The sequence below is a fragment of the Typopeltis vanoorti genome, chromosome 1 (genome assembly GCF_054136105.1).
Source record: "Typopeltis vanoorti isolate ZY-2024b chromosome 1, IOZ_Tvanoo_1.0, whole genome shotgun sequence".
NCBI classification, from domain to species: Eukaryota; Metazoa; Arthropoda; class Arachnida; order Uropygi; family Thelyphonidae; genus Typopeltis; species Typopeltis vanoorti.
The window spans coordinates 170,078,293-170,103,004 of record NC_143549.1 but is presented as its reverse complement, the minus strand read 5'-3'; the positions used below and the strand labels follow the sequence as shown (position 1 = coordinate 170,103,004).

Genomic DNA, 24,712 nt, shown 5'->3' with positions numbered 1-24,712 from the left:
ATTTGGAATAGATATATACAGTATATACAGGAATGTGAAACTTTGACAGAGGAAACGATTTTTAATATAAAGAATCAGTTGAGTTGGATAAAGAAAATGACAACACCATTACTCATTGATTTAGCGAAGACATTTTGTAGGATATCACACAGAACTCTAATATGTGAATTGGAGTAAATTGTGATAGATATGAAGCTGGTGACAATGATTAGAGTATGGCTGGTAGACAAGGAGTAGTATATGGTAGAACAGAATTCAAGAAAAGACATGGTGCTTCATAGGGATGTGCACCTGCACTTGAGTTGCTGTTATTTAATTTGCAATGTAGAAAATGGTTTGAGGGTAAATATCCACTTATTTTCTAATATTGCAAAACTGGGAAGGACAGTACTTGATAACTGTGATGTAGAGATCCTGCAAGACAAGATAGTTTAAATATAGAACTAGAATGCAAAAAAAAAAAAACAACTGACAAGGCTATGGATTTGGGAGTTGCAGACAGGGAACTGAATTTCGGAGATTATATTGAAAAAAAAAAAAAAAAAAGATGGACAAGATATTTCTCAAGTATCACTTGTGTTTTGAAGAACACAGTGATGAGTTTAGATAGGGTTTACTCTACTCTACAAGATTTTATGCAAACTTCTGCACATAGATTTGGTCATCTTGGTTTCTTATGGGTGTGGATGTGTTGGATAGGATTCAGAGGAAAAATGACTAATACAATGAAAATTGGGTTACAAAGTTTAATTGATAGGTGGGAATGAAGGACAATAGCTAAAGAAATCTTTTGATGCATGAAAGCAGAGGAGAAAACAAGGGGTTATTCCATAAAGTTGGGTAACAGTGGAATAAACAAAGGGCATGAGGACTTGACTTTTTGCTTATAGAGCAAATGTTGGAATGGGTTTTGTCTGAGTCTGTTTTCGATCCAACCCCGTTCACTCGATTGGTATCGCGGCCCTTGTTTATCCGGGCGATGCCCGAGCCGGCATGTTGTAGCTGTTGATTGTATAGGAATCAGGTAACAATCGTGTTTTTTCTTTACGGTCAGAGCATCAACACTCATCTGACTGACCCTCCTCCTTTATCGAGGCTTGAGACTGGCATGAGACCCCCTAAGGATCCCATGGCAGAGTTAACTATCTTTATTGGTATCCAACAATTTTTTCTTTTCCTTCCATATATTGTATTTAATCTCATTAATAATAAATACCAGTAACTTCTGTCTTTTGGTGGATGGTGGAGCAAACTGCAGATAGATGACTTGTTTCTGCAGTAGGAGGGATGCAGAGCACATCACTTAACCTTCTCCATATGATATTAGATGGAAGACACTCATAAAATGCATGCTCCATGGTTTCGAGGCACCAGCAGAAGTAACAGAAGGGGTTCCTGGTGTTGTAGAACCTCCAGATGTTGATGTTAACTGGAAGGTTGCCATGGGCTAACCACCATGCCAGATCCTTCTCGACAGGTATCCTAGATGTTTGGTGAGGTGACCAAATGAGATGATATTATTGATCCCTAAATCAAGAACTTGTTTGAAGAATGTTGAAAAAGTGTTGGTACCAGGTGTTGCTGTTGTTGATATTGGCGATGTTAATACCCAAGGAGCAGAGTTGTTCTGTTAGCTGGTAATGTCTGTTATATTCTTCCGGACCAATTTCCACTTTGGGACCTTGATGGTTTGTGATCCTAAACAGGGCAAGCTTGAACCCCAAGAAATACCACGGAGATGGTTAGTTTGCAGTGTCCTGTAAAGATGGAAAGTGGTATTCTTTGGGTATCTGATGTTCAAGATAAGTCAAAGATAAGTTCAAGAAGGTCAAAGCACCCCCCAGCTTCTGTGAAAGATTTTGATATCAACTTCCTTGTGTAAATTACCCCGGAAGAATTTCAGGGGTTTCCTATTGGTAGGACAACATATTGGTAGGCTGGGTACAAGATGGTTTGATGATTGTGGACCCTGGAAGAAAGTGGTAGCTGTCTGTTTAACCAGTCCTTGAGACTCTCGACTATTTTAGCTGTGAGATCTTCAATGTTGAGTTCAGGTTGTGCTGCAAATGGGACCCCCAAGATTGTGAGGGGGCGGGTACTTTTGTAGGGACAAGACCCATAGGGATGTTGTTCGGATCCCAGACTAATTATTTTTTTTTTTTGGTTAGATGTGAGCCTCCCCGATACTTTAGGCTTCTCTAATATGTTGAAGAGGCTTCTGATGGAGTTGTCTCTGAGGATGCTCACCACATTATCCACGTATGCTATAACTTTGGATTCATGCATGGTGAGAGGTGATGGAGTCCCTCTGAGTTTTTAATTTCTTGTAAAAATGACTCTAGAACTAGTGAAAAAAGCAGCGGACTGAGAGGACAACCCTGTTTGACACCTTTCTGGATGTTAATGGAGTTCAGTAAGTGTCTATTGATAAGGAGGCAAGTGGAGCTGTTGTTGTCTAGTCTGATGATGGAAAGATGTTCACTGCCCATCCTGACTTTGTGAAGGATGTTGAACATAAAGGAATGATGGATGTTGTCAAACACTGGGTTAAGATTGCTGGACAGCAATGCCATTGAATACTTCTTGATATTCTTCTTGATATTGGCCAGACATAACAGTTTTTTTTTTACTAGTAAAAAAAAAACTGTTATGTCTTTGTAGAGTTCAGTGTATTACCCCCATGGTGTTTATATATACACCTGCCTTCAGTGATGGTTATAATTGTTCACTACTGTCGGAAATTAATGTAGTGCCTGTTGTAAAATGTGGCCAATTCCCAGCACAGATACATAAAGCTCTTTTCTTCCAACTGTTTCTGTTTCACGATGTCAATGTTGAGATTGATGTCACATGGTGTTTTTACATGGAAAGGCTTGGCATTGGCTGACCATGAACTTCTTTCCTTGTAGAGTTCATGGAGTTGAGATCTGTGAAGGAAGGTACGTTCTTTGATCCCATTTGATATTTTCTTTAATTTTTAGTTGTGCCCACATGTCCCAGCCAGCATTGCTCCAGGTGGAGCACAGTTTGTGAAGCTGTGCCAAGATCAGGGATGGGAAGTCTAGTGGTAACTTCCAGGGGCCCAGACCCAACTTCAACTGCTTCTAGATGTTGATAATTGAGCACAACCATTTTGTGGTCTGAGATGTTAGCATCGATGTCAACATGCCTTATGGTCTCAACTTTGGAGACAAGGTGATCAATAAAAGAGGTCGAACCTTGTGCCAATTCCTTGGCTTATCCGTGTGTAATCTCAACAGTAGAGGTTATGAGTTTTCCAGACATCTGTAAGCTGGGCATTCCTTAAGCAAATTTCCAGGTGCCTGTAGCCAGCAGTGCCTGTAATGGGGTACTTTTGGCTCAGTCCCTGCATAATGAAAGAAGTGTGTTCAGCAACAAGAGCCAGATGTTAAAAGCTAGCATTAACTGCCACACCTCCTCTTGTTTGGGAGGTGAACGGAGTCGTCTGGTGGCAATACAGAAGGGGGGGGGTAGGCATTATGATGTTCTTGGATGTTACACCCAACCTGGGTCTATAATTCTCAGTTGTTTGACATAATTAATTCAAGAATATCCATTGGGGGGGGGAAGAATATCCAGTATCCTACAAACTGGCTTCCATCTTTAAACTTTAAACATGAGCTCAAGAGGATCTCGAACTCATGCTGACTATTTTTGATTTTAAAGCTAATGATGTTATTGTCCGATGTCTTCTAGTCATAGCAGTTAAACTGGGAGCTAGTATATTTTTTGATCTTGGATTGGATGCTTTCATGTCTCTTTGAGGAGAGGTTTCCACCTCCATTTCAGATTCCAATGTTGTTTCTCCAGATCTTCTGTAGTGACTACAGTGTTTTTTGTCTTTTTTTTTTTTTTTTTTTGGAGAAGTCTCTTCCTTTTCGTCGGTAGTTCTTTTTGGGGTGATAGTTATTTCCCCCCCCCCTCCTCGATTAGCATTTCTTGTGCAGGGGAATGCAAGCTACTGCAAGGTAAGTTGGTAAGGTGGTAGTGGCTGTAGGGGAAGCTGTTGTCTCAGCAATGTTTTTGCTGAAGAAGGCTTTTTAATTTTGCCCAAGACCTTTTGTGCAAAAGTTTTTCTCCTCGCTGATTTTTTTAGAAAATTCTGGAAAATCACTGGCATCTCTAACAGTCTGCAGGTTAAGTGGTGCCCACTGCAAATGTGTGTAGAGGACAAAATATAATTTTATGCTCAGTACTGTTGTACTTTCGGCAGGGTGTGGGCACTGGATGGAGATGTGCCCAGTGTTAACACATTTAAACACTTGGCTCAGGGCAGTCACTCCCCAGATGTTCAGTCATGCCACACCGCAAACACTGTCTCAGTACTCCATAATATATTTAACCATTACTCAGGATGTTCTGATGTTGACAGAACTGGACTAGCAGATGCATGTCCATGGTGAACATGACTTTTCCAGAGTACCATGCAGGATCTTCGTTGGAGATGCTCTTTTTAATGTTGCTCACTTTACCCCATTTACTAAAAGTTTGTGTAAGTACTTTGTCTCCAGCCTCAAGGTATTCCATAGGGAAGCACCCAATTTTTAGTTGTCTTTCTTGGGAGCTTACCATCATTGGTGGTTATAGGCTTCTCCTGGATGGGGAAATCCCCTAGAAGTTTATCTGTCAAAACATTATTTTTGTTACCCCTATAGTGGAAGTAGATTAGAGATCTACCTTCACTATGGGGAGGCGAAGGAGTAGATATTTTCGGCTCCTTAAGAGTCCTCAGTGGGACAGGGATCATCCTGCTCTGAAAAAAAAGGAAGAAAAGATTAAGAGTAGCATGACTCTTGTTAAATCCTGTAGCACAGGTCACGCTACCAGCAGTGTTAGTGCTTAGTATATAAATTAAGAAAATGAATAGTTCATATTTTTAGGCAAAAATAACACTAAAAGATATAATATGCTGTAGCTCTAAAGAATAGCAAAAATGCGAAATTCCATGTGATGATTTCTACATGATGACTCCTAATGAGACTGTCTCTTATATTATGATAACTTCTACATGATGATTCCTTACGAGACCGCCTCAACTCTTCAAAAGCGAGTGCTTTTATACATAGTCTCATACCTTGTGCGCATGCTCAGTTTCTGAGATTCACAGCATTCACTCATGTTATACATGTATTATGCAGATATCACAGCTCTTAGTTGAATAATACATTATTTACATATTGTATCCATTATGAAATACATTTTTTCACAGATACAGATATTTCTTCACAAGTAAAACTTATAAAAGTGAGCATAATACATAAAGCATTCACGTGAGATTTTATAGTGGTAGCCAGCCATAAAAAAGCTTCTCTGAGGAAAGAATATATGTGGAACTACAAAGCTGGTGATTATGATAAAAGTTAAGTGACAGTTTGGAGCTATAGTATGAAATGAGGAGTTAAGCAAAAGGTAGATAAATGCTGCTTCACCACTAATAAAGGTTATTTAACATCATCATGTGTAAATTTATTCTGAAGATCAAAAGGTTAAATATGGTATATGTCATAAATTATGTGTAAGTACTCCACATTACTTCACATTGTTTTCTTACACTTGGATAATGGATTAAACCAAGAATATAATTTCTTGGCATCTTTAATTTATAGTATAACCAAGTGAAAAAGCTTTCAACATGGTATATGTAAGTTGGATGAATAAAGAGATTAAGCATGAAATATAAAAGAAGGCACTGTGGAGGCAACACACTATGAATAATGGTAATAATCAGCTGAATAAAGAGTATAAAGAAAAGACTAGGAAGTTGTCTCAGTCAGACATCTAGAAACTGTTATATTAATGATATTTGGAAGAGTTTAACTTGTAGTGTGCAACGGTCACAAATGATGGAAATTTGGGGAGAATGATGAGGAGTCAAGCTGATACTGTTGCCTTACAGGAAGATCTGAATAGATTGTATCAGTGGAACTGTCACTTCATTGATGTAGAGCGCAAGGTTCTGAAATTGGTAACCAAAGATGGTATTCAAAGTATGTACTCAGTGGGGAATGTTTGAGAGAAGTGAAAAAGATGAAAGATGGAGTTGCAATGGACAGGGAGCTGAATTTTATGGGTCACATAGCACAATCACATTTGGTGATGATCTGGAGGGCTTTGATATGCAGAAATAAAGATGCTATGGGCTTATTTTATAAAGGCCTTGATCAGGTTTAATATAGATTATTGTACATATTAAATACATGATCTGGTCACCTGATTTTCGTGGGAATGGAGATAGAAATGAATAGAAGATTGATCGTGGTGAGGGGAGAGGAGGAGATGTGAAGACTGAGGAAAAGCAATTTGCAGAGTCTTGTGAATAGGAGCAGATGGGATATGATTGAGACATGTAAGTTGGTAAAGGACTGTTATCGGGTTAATCTGAAAGATATTTTTCATAGAATGGGAGACATGAGACATGCAAGTTATACAGACTTATACAGTTTCCATCCCTGGATACTGTATCAGGAGGGTATAAGCAAGAGAGTAAAGTGCAACTTTACTCTTTTGCTTATACCCTCCTGATTAACTTATTCAGATTAACTTATTATGCCATCACTATTTACTGAACCTTTTACTTATTTGAATACTAAAAATAAATTATTTTCTACCTCTAGAAATCCTTTGGGTCGAACAGGTCTTAGAGGTCGGGGAACTCTGCCTCGTTGGGGACCAAATCATTATATCCATGTCATTATTACAAGGTAAGTATTTGAATGCTTTATACCATTTATTTTTAAGTAATCACATGTACGAGAAATATTTTGGCTTAGTGATGCGGTTTTATGAAATTTTTCATGACTTCCATACTGTGAATGATTTATTTCAATGAGTTTCCTAAATCCAAATCCTAATATCCAAATCAAATCCCTCCAAATCTTAATTGAAGGTATATTAAAAATTTGAAAATTATGGAGACAACTACCGTGTTTGAATAAATCTCCATAATTTTCAAAAATGCATTCGGATCACCGTGTAAGCCTAAAAGAAAGTATATTAATCACCTTAACAGCCTGGATGTGTATATAAGTCCATAAAATGGATGTGATTTCAATTGATTGAGTTCAATGTATCCATTGAACTCAATATAACCATTGGATATCATAGAAAAAAATTATGTGGATATAAAGCATATTTTTTTATATATTTGATCCATGTGGTTGGTTGGGTGGTTAAAGCTGCTGAGTTGATATTTTTATATAACAGCTGTTGTACTTGAAGTCACATATTTGCAGCAATTTGCACCATACCAAAAAAATTTTTGTTAATGTCGAAACTGCCTTGAACACGATAACCTGAACTGCTTTAATTATGATGTTATACAGTTGTCACTAATTATAGCAACTACTGGTATAAGGAGATGGTTACTGTAATGAAGTACAGTGTAGTTCATTATAGTGAATGACTAAAGTTCCTTAGAATAATACCATTGCATTATTTCTAAGGAAATGATACAAGAAATTATTGTACTTCACTTAAATAAATGAATTTACTAGAAAATTATACCATAATCTACATCTGCAGTTTTCAACTGCTGAATGTAAATGTACATATATATTTTATTTAATCTGCCTAGCACAACAATAACATCTGATAGCAGTTTTTCCATGACAATAGAGGTAAAAGAATTCCATGCTTTTGATGGCTAGCTCTGAATAACTTTTACTCTGATTGTCTGCTGAAAACCAACAGCTCAGAATATAGTTAGTTGTGTTTAATATTATGGACAGTACTCTATCACAACTAGAAATGAAATATATGATTATATGTGTATCGGACAAATTATTTCAGTAAATCTAGTAGTTCTGGTTCTACCAAACAGATACAAGAGTATGAATTAGATATGTGGGACTGAATTAGTTTTGCTGTGGTCTTGTGTGTAGGTTGGGGAAGGAATTGGGGTAGCATTCGGTGCTTTGTTTTATAGGAGTTTGCGACAATTAAGAAATGGGCTGGCAAGTTTAAACGTGGCCGTACCAACCTTGAAGATGATCCACATGAAGGACGTCCAAAAAGTTGATCAGAAATCATTTATCAAGCACGATATGGTATTGGATGACCGGCGAGTCAAAGTGCGTGAAATTGCTGAGACTATAGGCATTTCAAAAGAATGATGTAGGATATATTTTGCATGAAGAATTGCAAATGAAAAAGCTGTGCACAAGATGGGTGCCGTGCTTGCTCATAGCAGACCAAAAATGTACTAGCATGAAAATCTCTGAACAGTGCTTGGAGCATTTTAGCAAGAATAAAACTGATTTTGTGTGTCGATTTATTACTATGGATAAGACTTCGATTCACCATTACATATTAGAATCCAAACAGCAGTCAAAAACAGTGGACAGAAGCCAGTTGTTCAGTGTCAAAGAAGACAAAGTCTGTTCCATCAGCAGGAAAGGTCATGGCATCAGTGTTTTGGGATGGTAAAGTTATTTTGTTTATTAATTATCTTGAAAAGGGTAAAACAATAACTGAGGAAAAGACCCAGTTTGCAGAAGAAAAAAATCATCTTTCATCCGGACAGTGCACCTGCCCACAAAGGTGTGCTTTGGCAATGGGAAAATTAAGGGATATGCACTATGAATTGTTAGAACATCTACACTATTCCCCAGATTTGACTTTCTTTGACTTCTATCTCTTCTCAAAACTAAAACTCTTCCTTGCTGGTCTGCATTTTTCTTTGAATCAAGAGGTGATTGTAGCTGTAGAGAGGTATTTTGCAGATCTTACTTCATTGTTATGCCAAGAACTTTTCAGACCACCCTCATATATTTTTCTTGCATTTCTTAAGAAAACTTCCATTTTATTTCTTAATTAATTTTTATAGAAAGTCTCAGTCCATATCACTACATGCCTTCAATTTGTTCACTGTCTCTCTCTCTCTCTCTGCTACCTTAGCTTTATTTCATTGTCTTTGTGACATCATGCAAATTAATAACTTGGCATATAGGAACATAACACATGATAATTAATAAATAACATAAAATGGATTTAACTTATATATATATATATATTTATTGGTATAAAATTTTTTTCCCTGCTTTCAAAGGCATCTTGAAATGACTTGAAATTTTAAATTAAACAACAAGAACAGAAACTGGTATATATTCAAAAGCTGAATGTAGATGATATAGAGCATCATGGTGATGCATTGAAGCAAATAGTACCACTCCACAAAACATGGTTCTAGAACAGAAGTTTCCATTTATAGACTAGACTGTATAACTGCTGTTGTAGTCACATTGTTGGAGAGATTAGTTATGGGTAGAATACAGGATTGAGTTGCTAGGATTCTTTATGATGTTCAGCATGGATTTGTAAAGGGTAGGTTTTGTTTTAGCAATGTACTTGCATTTTATGATAAAGTAACAAGTGTGCTTAATAAGGGAGATTCTTGTGCAAAAGTCCAAGAACTATCTCAGATAGTTCTTGAGTATTGATTATGAGTCTATCAAATATTATATTGATTATAAATCTATCAAATAGTCCAAGAACTATTTGATAGATTTATAATCTATCAAATGCTTTTGCAAAAGCATTTGATAGATTATGTCATGGTAGATTGGTGTGTAAGCTGCAGAGGATGGGAATGTATAGCATAGTGGTTAAATGGATTAGATATTCTCTCTGAATGATACCAGCAAGTTGTGTCAGAAAGAGTAGTGTCTCAAAAAAGTAAGGTAACCAGTGGTGTGTCCCTGCTATTTAACTTGTGTGTAACTATGCAGAACAACTTGGGATGCCTCAACAACAATGCTTTGCTGCACTGCACTGCTCTTGGTCTCATTTACTCTGCAGCTGAATACTGCTCACCTGTATGGCTGAACAGCACCCATGTGTACTTGGTTGATGCTGAGCATAACATGACTATGTGTGTTATTTCTGGAACTGTGAAATCAACCCCAACCTACTGCCTCCCAGTGCTAAGCAACATCCCACCTCTACACATCTGCAGATCGAACTTTCTTCTACATGAATACAGCAAAATCATGGAAATCCAAGATCTCCCAATCCATAAAGACATCCCACCCTAGAAATAAATAGGCTAAAGTCAAGACACCCTCCATCTTAACAGCAAAAAATTTGCAGATACAAGTTTTAACATGAAGGAGAAGTGGAAAGAGTCCTGGTGTAACACTTCAACAGGAGACTTCATGAATTAGTGGACCCAACACAGATGCTTTCATATTTTGACCTACCTCAGAAAACTTGGTCTACCGTTAACAGAATCTGCACTAATCATTGCAGATGTGCTGTCCGCCTTTACAAATGGGGTGTGATTACCTCATTTGTCTCGTTGTATCCCAGGTGCAACTGTGGATCACCCTACCAGACAATTAATCATATTTCAGTAGAATGTGTCCAACATGCATACAATGGAAACCTGTCAGACTTCATCCATGCTACACAAGGTGCAGTTGACTGGATAATCAACCTAGACATACAATTGTAGTCTATTCTTAAGTGTCTCTTTTATGACTCTATTATGTATTATTATAGTACATATGTCTATTATTATGTTTATATATATTAAGGATTAACGTAATGTAACTTTTCATGTATGAGCCATATGCTAAATAAATAAATAACTTGTGTGTAAATGATATTTCTCATGAACTGAATCGGGAGCTTCAGATGCAAAGCTGGGGAGAATTGTAAGAGGCACTTCTGCTGTTAATTCCATTCAGGAAGACTCGAATAGACTTTTAGCTTGGACAGAGGAGTGGACTTATAGTTTTAAATTATTAAGTACAAGGAGTTGCATTTTGCATTACAGAGATATAAGGCTGCATACTACATTGATGGAACTATACTGCAGGAAGTGGATGAGATTCAAGATTTGAGAGTAATGGTTGACAGTACACCAAAGTTTAGGGGGCTCTACAATTGTTGCGGACTGCACATCATATTGCTCTTTTGATAAGAAATACAATAACATGAGGATAAGGAGGTGGTTGTGCCACTGCATAAAGCACTAGTCAGACCACACTTGGAATGTATGTCATGTTCAGATTTTGTCACCTGGTTTTCATTGTGATGTAGAAACATTGGAGAGGGCAGATACCAGTGACCATGACAATATCAGGACTCTGGAATGTTGGCTATGGAGAGAGTTAAAGGAATGTAGTTTACAGAGTTTGGCGGATAGGAAGAAAAGAAGTGATATGATAGAGATGTTTAAGTTAGTGAGCTGATTATAAAAAGAGCAGAAAGTGAGAATGGAAGAACCAGAGGACATCCCCAGAAGTTGTGCAAGAGTGTGGTGAAGAAGCATGTGCGGAGTAGATTTTTTACATGGAGAATTGTGGATGAATGGAACACATTATGGAATATTGAAAGTTTATTTTTCACTTGGTTAGACTATAATAAATTTAGTTTAATCCTTTATCCAAGTGTGAGCAAACAAAGTTTGTGCCTGAGAATATCTTCAGGACTGAATATGGTGTTGTACTACCTTACTAAGGTAAGGTAGTGCAACTCATAGCAAAGGTGGAGCAAGCTACCAACACTCCTATCCCAGTATCTCTCATAATGCAAAACACATCTCCTTGCGGATATGTATAATTTTGTGCATTAAGGGATCGGCCACTACCCAGACTAGTTTCGACCTTTATTGAGGTCTCTTCATTGGGAGCCAGGCCCAGTGGTGGAGATACCAGGCAGAAGCAATAGCGAGATCATCTTTACCTATAGGAGTTGCCGAAAGGTGTGTCACCTTTTTTTATTAAATTACTCTGGATTTAGAGAAAGATGTTGAAAGTTTATTTTTCACTTGGTTAGACTATAATAAATTTAGTTTAATCCTTTATCCAAGTGTGAGCAAACAAAGTTTGCACCTGAAAATATCTTCAGGACTGAATATGGTGTTGTATTGATGAAACACCATATTCAGTCCTGAAGATATTTTCAGGCTGTTGATTTATTTTTCAGGAATGAAATGTTTCTTTTTTTTTTTTTTTTGCTCTTCGGAAAAGTAGCCAAATCCAGAGATTTAGTAAGTTAGAATGGGGTTGATGGTAACAAGTCATCTGCTGGCTTTTCATATACTTGCATCTGCAGTCTGCTTGGTCCAGCTGGGCAGCTTTCTCTTTTCCATTACTGCAATCACTCAAAAAGTCAAACCCAAGTCTACCCTTTCATCAAATTCATAAATATGCCCAGCATTTTTATCATTATCACATTTGCATAACTTAGTTGCACTTACTCGCATGTGCCTCCCGTGATGATTTAGTTTCTTTGATTCTCTGCATTAGGTCACACCTCAGAAAATAATTTCTCCGGGCTGCTGATGGGAAATCCATTCAAGTGCGGAATGGATTCATTTGTCTGCAAAGACCATTTTTCCACTGGAAGAAGATAGACCAGAGGCAGTCTTTGAATAGTCTAATGTTGTCCATTGAGAAGATATCATTAATGTTAGTGAAAAGAGAAACCATACATATCCCAGCTAGCAAGGATGTCCAATGGTGAGATGTTGATATTTGATAGTTTCTGAATAAATTGGGCTGAATTCTAGACTATTTTAACATTGCCTCCAGTCAATTTTCTTCTGACAGAAGAATATACAACAGTTTGGATTGGCAATAGGTTAGCTTGTTATCTCGTCCCTCTTCTGATCTCTTCATAAAAATCTGAGACATTGGAAGTATGACTATTCCACCTTACAACAGTTTCTCCTTTCTTTTAATTCATTCCTTTCAAATATACAATTCAGTTTGGGAGAAATTAAGGTAAACTTCTCTTTCTGGATGTTTTAACTGAAGAAACCAGATAATAGTGTGTCTTTAGACGTCTTCTGCAAGCCTACTCATACTTGACACTATCTTTGTGATTTCCTCCCTTCACCATCCTTCTCAAAATAGATTCTCCAAAAACAAAGCCAACAAGATATTATTTTCTGACAGTACCTTGTAGGAGGAATGAAGTGTACTATAATCAGCATGATTATAGCACACACTCCATTTCTGCTGCTTATTTGACAAACTTTGCAGTGTCCAAGTATTGTAATCTTCAAAGATATTTAATAGCCAATGCCTTTAAACTTTCTTCACTGATATAAGGACAACCTAGTCACCTTCAGTAATACCAAAACATAATCCCATCTACTTTCTTGCAAGGAAAATGAAAAAAATTCTTAATTCATGCACTCCTTGCCTTTTATTATACACACGCATTGTCATGCAAGATCAAATCTCTATTCGTTGACTTCTTACTTTTTCTGTAATAGGCAATCACATTCATACATAGATACTTCATGTACTATTTCACTCAAGATAGTGTTATTTTTTCTCTGATCCAGTTGCTAATATTTATATATTCTGTATCTACCCAACCTTAGAATACTATTTTCATGTTTTGCCTGATATTCAGAAAATTCCATTAAAACTTTCAGATGTCTAGAAGATGGCAGTTTAACAAATTGCTTATTCTACTCTCAGTGTCACATCACCTGCTATCCACAGTCATTCTGTTTCTATTTTATTATTATTATTATTATTGCATGGGTCTGAGTACCCATCATGGAAGGCTTAGACTAGGTTTTCTTAATATGGGTTCCACGGACCTCTAGTATTCTGCAAGATGTTGCTAGGGATTGTCATGATTAAAAAGAAAAGAAATTTCAAGAGTTCTTCCAGGGTAAAAATATTGTCTAAAGCTGGCCTAGACTATCCACACAATACCTGGTGTTCTTCTGTGATGCATTCATTGACTCACAGCTGGCTTTGGCCAAATATTCACCGCTCTCCAAATGAAAAATCTAATCCTGAGACTTTTAATAACCACACTCTTTCTCAATTTCCAGGGATAACTCCCTTGTTCTGTTCCCTATGGCCAAATGCTAAAAAATTTCCTCTATATCAGTCCTGTATAAACCATTTGGCATCTAAAATATTTAGGTCCTATCCCCTCTTTTCTTCCTATCTGTCACTTCTGCAACCCACAAATTCTTAGTCATCTTTGTATTGAGCATTCTGCAAACACTCCCCATCTTGTCCCTTGCCTCTAGATCCTCTCCACCAAGACCCACACCCAAATCCCTAGCTTCATCAATTTCCTAGAGTACAATTCCATCAATAAGGCATAAACTGTATGTTGAGGCTTAAGTGCTGGGATGACATCATGTTGAAGGTTTAATGGAATATTTACAGCACTAGAAAAGGATCAAAAACTAATTTTAATGCTTCCAATATCTCGTCTCAGTCACTGAGACATCTTTAGGGATTAAAATTAACTCTTGTAACATACACTCAAATATCACACAATACTAAGTGAAACATGTAGCCCTATCTAGGTGGTGCACCTAGATAGGACTTTATATGGACATTTGTAGGTGGCCTAGGATGTAAAGTGGGACTGCTGATAATTAATGTTTCCCAAATTTTTGGACGTTTTATGCAGCCATATTTAAATTCGGTTGATTTCCGATTGCTACTGCAGATTCTAAAATCAGCCTTTCATTTTTGAATTTACTATGGTGGTTTTTCTCTTTTTGGATATATCCCACAGGATCTCCTGGTGGAGATCCTGTGGGTTATATCCAAAACATGGTTTGCAAGGCCAGATTGACCATAATCGTCATCGCAAATTTGTGATTATATGATTTGTGTTCTTCTAGACAGATAATTTACCTGTCTGTGTGAAGTAAGCTAGCTTGCAGGAACAGGGTACTTTATATACTCTGAGCACTGAGAGAGAGGAGGGAGCTGATCTTTGGCAGAATGGATAAGGGTAGCAAGTTTATGGTGGGGCTTATAAGCTGTGTGGTTGTACTTTTTTAAGGAACTGACTATTTTTTCTGATGTGCCACAGATGTAGGGGATGGTGATGGCATTACTGAAATCCTTCTGAAGAGATGGCCAGGGAATGGGGGGGGAGGAACTGATTATTTTTTTAATTCTGTAATCACTGCAGTAGCCATTGGAAAGGAAGGTGTTGTGTATGTAATTGAGTTCGGTTGAAAGGGAGGTTCCACTGGAACAAAGATTGTTGCCTCCTCTCTCAGTGTCCAGAGTATATAAGGTACCATGTTTCTGCAAGCTGGCTTACTTCACACAGACAGGTAGATCAGCAACCATACAAATCATACAACTGCAATCACGACCATAGTCAGTCTAGCCTTGCAGACCATGTTTTGGATAAAATCATCTAGATAGCACTTTAGAGTCATCCACATGTTTCACTTAGTACTGTGTTCTATTTAAGTGTGTGTTTCTTCTTCTTCGCGTAGCTTCCTCAGTGAGAAGGTGCAGCACCATGTCCTTCCAGTTTTCTCTGTTGGCTTTCCTTTTTATTTCTGCATAGACATGTGATCCTGTCCATGATCTTATATCTTCAAGCTATGTCCTTCATTTTTTTGCCTTGATCCTTTTTCCATAATTTTTCCTTCTAAAACTGTTAGTATCTAAAACTAAAAAAAAAGTTCTAAAACTGTGTCCTGCTGAACCTCTCAGTACATGTCCTGCCGAACCTCTCAGTACATGTCCTGCCAATCTCATCTTTCTCTGGATCATTTCCTGTAATAACGATTTTATGTTCTCATTCTTTGTAGGACGTCTGTATTTGTCACATGTTCTGTCCATGGGATTTTCAGAGCTCTCCTATAGCACTACATTTCAAAGGCCATTATCTGTTGCCTTTATCTGTTACTCTCTTCTTGAATATCCAGGTCTCACTTCCATATGTGAAAATTTGCCACACTAATGTTTTTATCATTCTTTTCTTTGTCTCAATACTCACAGAACTTCTGAGCAGATCTTTATTTTTCCAGAATGCATCTTTAGCTATGGCTGTTCTTATTTTTATTTCTTTATCTTGCCATCCATCTGCAGTAAAGTAGGTGCCTAAATATTTGTATTCTGTTGTATGTTCAATTTTCATATTGTTTATGAATATTTCTGGCTCAGATCTGCTTTCTTTTGAGATTTTCATAAATTTGGTCTTTTTTGCATTTATATCTAATCCAAATTCTTTACCTTCTTCAATTAGCAGCTGCATTAATTTGATTAATTTGTTTCTGTTTTCTGCTATTAGAATGGTATCATCAGCAATCTAATATTGTATTTTATACCATTGATACTAATTCCTATTTTTTGTTTTTCAATCTTTTTCATCACTGTCTCACTATAGATATTAAATAGATTTGGTGAAAGGATACAACCTTGTTTAACTCCTCTTTTTATTTTCACTACAGAAGTCTCATTGTTAAACAGCTGCATTTTCTGTTTGGTGTAAATCATTTTTATAATCTTAAGTATGTTATCTTCTATGTCTAATTTATCTAATATATTGAACATTTTATTATGTTTTACCTGCTCAAAAGCCTTCTGAAAGTCTATGAAGCATATGTAAATGTACCTATTTCTTTCAAGTGATCTTTCTATTAGTATTTTTAGTTCCAGGATAGCATTAATGGTTCCCATTCCTCTTCTGAAGCCTTTTTTGTTCACTCAATTCACTGCTTAAGGCTTTTTCAATTTGTTTGTTAATGATGGTTAAAATAATTTTAGATTCATGGGATATTAGGCTCACAGTTCTGTAATCCTAGCAATTTTGTGCATTATTTTTCTTTGAAATTGGTATGCAGATAGATGTTGTAAAAACTTCAGGTTACATTAGTTAATTGTAATCCCTGAAGATGTCTCGGTGACTGAGATGAAATATTGGAAGCGATAAATCAGTTTTTAATCCTTTCCTACTGATGTAAATATTCCATTAAACCTCTAACAAAATATAGTAGAAAGTTTACAATCTTTTCATCCCAAACTGCATAACTTTACACTTTTTCACATTAAATCAGTCCCATTATCTTTTGTTCTTGCTGTCAGCCTATTTTTTTTTAAATTATTTTTATATATTGCATTATATATTTTATATGAAGGAGTGGATGATAGAAGTGAAAAGAAAAGAAAATTTCTGATCTTCAACTAATCATAATATCTGGACACTTTAGATATTATGATTCATCCTAATCAAAAGGCTGTAACTATTAAATCATTAGTGCATCATGCCCATTCTTTATGTTCTTCTAATGAATTTTTACAGAAAGAATTACTGTATATTATCGCGTATAATGCGAAAAATTTATGGTAAAAAATACTACTTAAAGTTAGGGGTTCGCATTATATGCGGATCCTAAAAAATATAACATCTTATTAGACTTGCACACAATATATACTACCTAATGCCTATGCAACCAAATCTACTTGACCCACTCGCATTCGGCGACCAAGCGCACATCATATCTGCGCATAAAGTTACTTACATTACTGGCTTTATGCGCAAATACGATGCGCACTCGGTCGCCGAATGATAGAGCACAGTTAGGTATATCGGTTTAACCACAGTTCATTTTAAATATTATTCGTTAAACAAACCTAACCTGAAAATGAGCCAGCAGAAACTTAAATGTTCATCTTTTGAAGAAGGATTTAAATTGCGTGTCATGCAGTTTGCAGAAGAACATAATAACAGTGTTGCTATGAGATAATTTGGTGTAGCAGAGAGTAATATTAGACTTTGGCATAAGCAAAAAAGGCAGTCTTGAAAAAAATCCCCAAAATGAAACGTGCCCGTCATGGAGATGTAGCATCCTTTCCAGAACTCGAAGAAGAGCTAAATGAATGGATTTTGATGCAACGACAAGATGGCATAATAGTAACAAGAAATGCAATTCGTTTTCGAGCTCTACAACTCAAGAATGGTAAATTCAAGGACACACCAGGTATTTCATCTTTTCTTGCTTCTCCTGGGTGGTGCAACAGATTTATGGAATGCAAAGCATTAACATTACAACACCGAACAAAAATTGCGCAGAAGTTACCAAAGCAGCTTTAAGAAAAAGTGCAGTCCTTCCATAAATTTATCATGAAATTACAGAAGCGTCACGGATATGAACTTTCCCAATTTGGCAATATGGATGAGACTCCCATGTACTTTGATATTTGGAATCGAACAGTAACTCAGTTGGTGAAAAGGGCATCTTCATAAAAACAATGGGACATGAAAAAATGCATTTTTACCTAACTGGTAATTAGTTTACGGAATTAACAATGCATATAAAGTATATTAATTAAAGGTAACTTTAATGAATAACTTCTATATTTCGGCAATGTCACATTGCCATCTTCGGGAACATAAAGATATGGTATGTGCACTCAAGAACTAACACAAAGCAAATGAGGAAGAAAGCAGGAAACTAATATTGTTCCTAAAGTCCTAATGGTGCCCTCTTGCGGGCTAATTTGGTAGTCTTGGCAGTTGGCTGAAGTTCTCATAATGAAAGTCTCCCAAATTTGGGGCAGTTTCATGCACCCAAATTTGTTGAGGTTAGGAACATTTTTTAGAGCTGCTGAAGATTCTTTGAATAATCTTTCGTATTTAAACTTGCTGTGATGGATTATTTTTGTTTTCTTCCAACGAATTTTATGGTGGGTATCTAAGGCATGGTCTGCCAGCCCAGAGCAGCTGTAATGGTGAAACCGGATGTAGTCTTGGTGTTCTGAAATCCTGATATTTGTTGTTCTGCCTGTTTGGCCAAAGTAGGACAATTTGCAGCTGCAAAGGACCTGGTATACACCAGGTAGGTCTAGGGGAAGTGGTTGGTCTTTGGTGGAGCGGATAAGGGATGCCAACTTTTTATATGGTCTGTAACAGGAAGTAAGGTCATATTTTTTGAGGATATTGGCTATTTTTTCAGAGGTGCCCTGGATGTAGGGGATAGTGATAGACTTGGTGTAATCTTTATTGGGGAGGGGGGGAGGGGGGTGTGGTTTACAGGTTTTAGTATTTTTTGGATTTTTTGGGGGTTATAGCCATTGGCTAAGAAAGTGTTGAGGATGTGGTTTAGTTCAATAGTCAGGGCCTTGTCATCTGAGCAGATTAATTTTGCCCTGTTATATAGTGTTTTTATCACCCAATATTGTTGTGGGGGGGAGGGAATTGCTGGTGAATGTATCTGCCAGTGTGGGTGGGTTTTCTGTAAATAGAGAAAACCAAAGATCCATCAAGCTGGCGGGTGATTAAAGTGTCTAGGAAGGGGAGGGTGTTGTTTTCCTCTTTTTCTAAGGTGAACTGGACTCTGGGATGTTGGTTGTTTAAGTGTGTTAGGAAGGAGTGGAGTGTGTCTGAGCCATGTGGCCAAATAGCAAACACATCATCCACATAACGAAGCCAAATAGTGGGTTTTTGTGGGGCGGAGTTTAAGGCTTTTTCTTCAAATGTCTCCATAAAGAAATTGGCCAAGGGTGGCGAAAGTGGTGAACCCATGGCTGTCCCCTCTATCTGTTTGTAGAACTTTCCTTGCCAAACGAAATAGCCTGAGTTCATTGTGAACTGAAATAGGGCAGAGATATCGGGAGGAAACTTGGCTTGGACGAGCTCAAGGGTTTCTTTGAGTGGGACATTAGTGAATAGGGAGGAGATGTCAAAACTGACCATTATGTCAGTGTGTTGGAGTGTGAGGTTTTCTATACTGGCTTTAAAGTGGACAGAGTTTTTTATGTGTGATGGTGTGTTGCCAGTGTAGTGTGTGAGCGTTTTGGCTAAATGTTTGGCTAATTTATATGTGGGGGAATCAATGCCATCCACTATGGGATGCAATGGCACATTTCGTTTATGTATTTTTGGGAGTCCATATAATCGGGGGGGGTCTAGAGTTATAAGGTTTTAATTTGTTAGTGACTTCCACAGGCCAAGAAGTGACTTAAGGAGTCTGTGGAGAGTTCTAATCTGAGAGCTGGTAGGATTATATTCAATACGGAGGTAAGTAGTACGGCAGAAGAAAAGAAGATGCCAGGTCACAAGCTCATGAAGGATAGGTTGACCCTCGCACTGTGTGCAAATGCAAGTGGCAACTGCAAGATCAAGCCGCTGTTCGTATACCACTCAGAAAACACCAGGGCCTTCAAGACACATAAGGTTATAAAAGAAAAACTGCAGGTTATGTGGAGGGCAAACCCAAAGGCGTGGGTCACCAGGCAGTTTTTTGTGCAGTGGGTCAACTTGGTCTTTGGTCCTGCCATTAAGGAATACCTCAAGGTCAATGACTTACCCCTGCAAGCCCTTCTTGTCCTTGACAATGCTCCTGCCCACCCACCAAACCTTGAGGACGACATCCTCGAGGAGTTCAGCTTTATAAAGGTTCTCTACTTTCCACCCAACACCACCCCTATCCTACAGCCCATGGACCAACAGGTGATCTCCAATTTCAAGAAACTTTTTACCAAACACATGTTCCGATGCTGCTTTGAGGTTGCGGAGGGCACAAACCTCACCCTTCGAGAGTTCTGGAAGGACCACTACAACATTGTCATATGCTTCAAAATTATTGATATGGCCTGGCAGGGTGTTACAAAAAGGACCTTGATCTCTGCATGGAAAAAGCTGTGACCTGAGGCTGTGGCTGAAAGGGACTTTAAAGAAGTTAGACCTGAACAGGAAGTGGTGGAGGAGATTGTGTCCCTCGGAAAGTCCATTGGCCTGGAGGTGGATAAGGGAGACATCGAAGACCTTGTCATCGCACATTCCGAGGAACTGACGATGGAGGAGTTGACGGAACTACACACGCAGCAACATATGGAGGGTCTATAGGAGATTGATACAACCGCAGAGGAGGTTATCTCTTCGAATGAGATAAAGAAAGTGTTGGAAATGTGGAAAAAAGCTTCAGACTTCATTGAAAAGAAACACCCTGAAAAAGTTGCAACTGGTCATGCAGCGGTGCTATTTAATGACACTTGTCTAACTCATTTCAGAAACATTCTAAAAGGGAGGAAGAAACAAAGCTCCTTGGACAGGTTTCTATTGAAACGCCCTGCAGATGAAAGTGAAGAAGAAAATTAAGTTAAGCAAAAGTGAAGTGAAAGAAAAAATTAATACCATATGCTAATCTGCTCCGCCAACATCTGTTTATTTCTTTAGATTCTCGTTTACATATATTTATGTAGTATTTGGTTTTATTTTGTTTGTATACAATATTTGTTCATTATAAATACATTATTATAAAAAAATTGGAGTGGTTTTTTGGGGGCTGGTACGAATTAATCTCATTTTAATTAATTTCAATGGGGAAAATTGATTTGAGATACGAGCATTTTGACTTACAAGCTCAGTCATGGAATGAATTAAACTCATATCTCAAGGTGCCACTGTACTTGGTTTAATCCTTTATCCAAGTGTAAGCAAACAAAGTTTGCACAGGAAGTATTTTCAGGACTGGGGCAACTCGTGGTAAAGGTGGTATGACTTCACATCACTTGCAAAGCACATCTCCTTGCAGACATGTACAATGCTATGCATTATGGGAAAGGTAGTGACCCTTCCCAAGACAGAAGTAGCAAATTATAGGCTAATCAGCATCTCATAGTGATAGTTAAGGTGTTTGAGAAATTGGTAAAAGGCAGAATTCAGGACTGGGTGGATAGAAATATCATACTATCTGGACAACATGGTTTTGTGAAAGGTAGGTTTATGGGAAGAGTCACTAACCACTATGCATTATGGGAAGGGTCACTACCCTTCCCATAATGCATAGCATTATACATGTCTTCAAGGAGATATGCTTTGCATTATGGGATACTAAGGCAAGTGATGTGAAGTCATACCACGTTTACCACGAGTTGCCTCAGTCCTGAAAATACTTCTGGTCCAAACTTTGTTTGCTTACACTTGGATAAAGGATTAAACCAAGTATATAATTTCTTGGTATCATTAATTTATAGTATAAACAAGTTGAAAACATTCAACAACTATCTATCTCTAATCCAGAGTATTATGCATTAATAATCTATCTCTAATCCAGAGTATTAATGCAGAAGTCATATAAAAATATGACTTCTGCATTACTTCTACCTTGGTATTACCTCCGGGTCTGGCTCCCACTGATGAGACCTCAATAAAGGTCGAAACTGGTCTGGGTAGTGACCCTTCCCATAATGCATAGCATTATACATGTCTGCAAGGAGATGTGTTTTGCATTATGTGATACTAAGGCAAGTGATGTGAAGTCAATACCACCTTTACCATGAGTTGCCCCAGTCCTGAAAATACTTCAGGTGAAAAACTTTGTTTGCTTACACTTGGATAAAGGATTAAACCAAGTATATAATTTCTTGGTATCTTTAATTTATTTATTCTGGTGGAGTTAAAGCCATCAGGCCTTCTCTTCCACACCACCAGAAACATTAAATACAAATACAAAATTACAAATTTATATAATACTTCTAACATATTAAAAGATAATTCAGTTTAAGATAAGATAATTAAATTTAAGATAACATTAAGTTATATGAACGATGAAAAAATAGTATAAATAGTATGCCTATTCAGCTTGTTATGTAAATGCAGAAAAAAAAAAATGGAAATACAATAATGATGAAATAAATAACTCAAATTCCTTAGTAAATTTCTAATTTACCTTATTTAGACTGTAACAACATTGAACAATTATTGTCTTATTGATATTGATATTTGAATGAATATGCTGTAAAATAATACTGTACTTTTTGAAGATAAAGTTAGACAAACATATGCATTTACTCATATCAGTAAATTAAATTTGAAATATAATTAGTGAAATGTACAGGAAAGTGCACAAAAATATCTGGGCTTACTCTTAGTTAACAGTTGCAGGAGGTCTACAATAGTTTCCACAAGGCTTCCTTCGATTTGTCTGGCTGTGCATGAAGTCTCATTTTAAGCAAGGGCACTGTTTCTTCCTTTGGACATCTTTTACATCTAATAATTGCTTCTGCACTTTTGTGAGATTTGGTATCTCTATTGTTTGTAAATTTTCTTTCTGAGTTCTTTTGTTGGCATTGTTTAGACCCTTCCTCCTTTAATACATATTAATCCATTTATCCACTCTGATGCTAACTGTGAATACCCTGATGTGAAGAACTTGTGCAGAGGGTCTGTACGAGTGTATAACTGAACGGGTTTATAACTTGTGCAGAGTGTCTGTACCTCTGCACACATGTCATACACTCCAAACCTCTGTCCTTACAAAATAACCAATTGTATTTACCCTTGAATGCTATCCACTGATTGAGTGTCCAGCAAGTCAGCAAATCTTTCCTTTCATTGAACGTATTAATATTATCACATTGCAACTGATGGGAATCCTGTGTTTCTGTAAATTTGTTACAGACTTCTTTCTCTTCAGAAACTACACACAAACTGTCATTACAAACTCATTTTGTATTATCACTGTCATCCAAACTCTTTTTCTGTTTAAAGAAGGTACCTATATACTTATCTATAGTTGAAATAGTAGGCCTACATAAACACAAAAATATTATGATTTTTCTTTGTGCTTCTCACAATCATGGGCTCTGATAAACAACTGCTAATCTGCTGTTGTATTCTTGGTTACTGACAGTTTGCCATCCAGAAAAGACAAAATATCACTACAAGTCTGTCAAAATTCCGCTACACTATGCTGCAATAATGTTTGCTTGTCAATCGCTGCAAGATAACGCATTACAGGAATTTCCAAAACTCCCCATCCCTTTCATCACTCATAATCAGCCAACTGTTGATATTGACTTTATATACATATTCAAAACTGTAAACAACTGTTGAATAATAACACGATATTGTAGGCATAATTATAAAGGGAGAAAAGTCACAAAACAGAAAAATGGTCCAGGTCTGGGCCCAGTGCATAAAAAAAAGTTCTAGGACTCGGCCCCATAGAGCCCCATCTGAATTTAACCACTGCCACAGTGCTCAGTACTTGGTCCTCTGTTGTTTAATTTGTATAACAGTGATATAGAAAATGATTTGAAGGAAATATTTCCTGTCAATATGTTTATTATCAAGAAATATTCCTGATGATACTAAACTTGGAAGAGCAATGGCAAATGAAGATGATGTAAAGGAGAGTTTATTATTATTATTCCTGATACCTCCAAGGAGTCCGAAGACTCATCGTGGGAGGACATCTACAACTGTCTCTACACCTAACCTCTACTACGAATCATCTCCATCAACGCCATCTACCTCCCACTTCCAACACCACCACAACTAGTAATTTTTGTCTGTAAATTGCGTGTGTTCTGAAGGGCCGATTTGTATGTATGCGGGATGAAAAACCCGAGTTTCCGGGAGAAAAAACATTGCTACCTCCATATGAGATCGGCTAACTCACCTTCGATTGAAATCGACCAGATAAAGATTCCTCCCGTCGCGACGAGAATCGAACTTAGGCCTATTCCAATTGTCACTTGCCTCTCGATCTTTCCCATTGCTCTTCTTCATCCCCATGGAAGCTGGGTGTCCAGATCTATGTGCAATCATTCAGATGTAGCCTTATTAAAGCCTTATCTAGGGGAACAATAACCTCTCTACCCCTGCTTATTAGTATGTATTAGTATGTAAAGGAGAGTTGCAGGAGACTTGAATAGAATAGCAGTTTTATCAAATGTAAATGACTTCCAATTTAATGTGACCAAGTGTAAGACAATGTACTTTGGGAAGAGATCACAAGATGTATACTATACTGATGGAACCAAACTGCAAGAAACTGATGTGGCCAACGATTTTGGGGTGATTGTGGAGAGGGAGTTGAAGTTTCAAGGGCATATTGCAAAGGTAATCAAAACCCTTCGCATCAGGTTATGTGAAGAACATACTAATAAGCAGGGGTAGAGAGGTTATTGTTCCCCTAGATAAGGCTTTAATAAGGCTACATCTG

At 37.3% G+C, this 24,712-nt stretch overlaps 1 protein-coding gene across 1 annotated transcript in view; it reads left to right on the top strand.

The window, feature by feature from the left end:
• The window catches only part of LOC150110639 (transient receptor potential cation channel subfamily M member-like 2), a 658,320-nt gene that overhangs the window by 528,857 nt on the left and 104,751 nt on the right, over positions 1 to 24,712 (top strand). Inside the window, exon 26 of the mRNA XM_090403554.1 lies at positions 6,636 to 6,722. Coding sequence (XP_090259680.1) covers positions 6,636 to 6,722 — 87 coding nt within the window. The remainder of the gene's footprint in view (positions 1 to 6,635; positions 6,723 to 24,712) is intronic.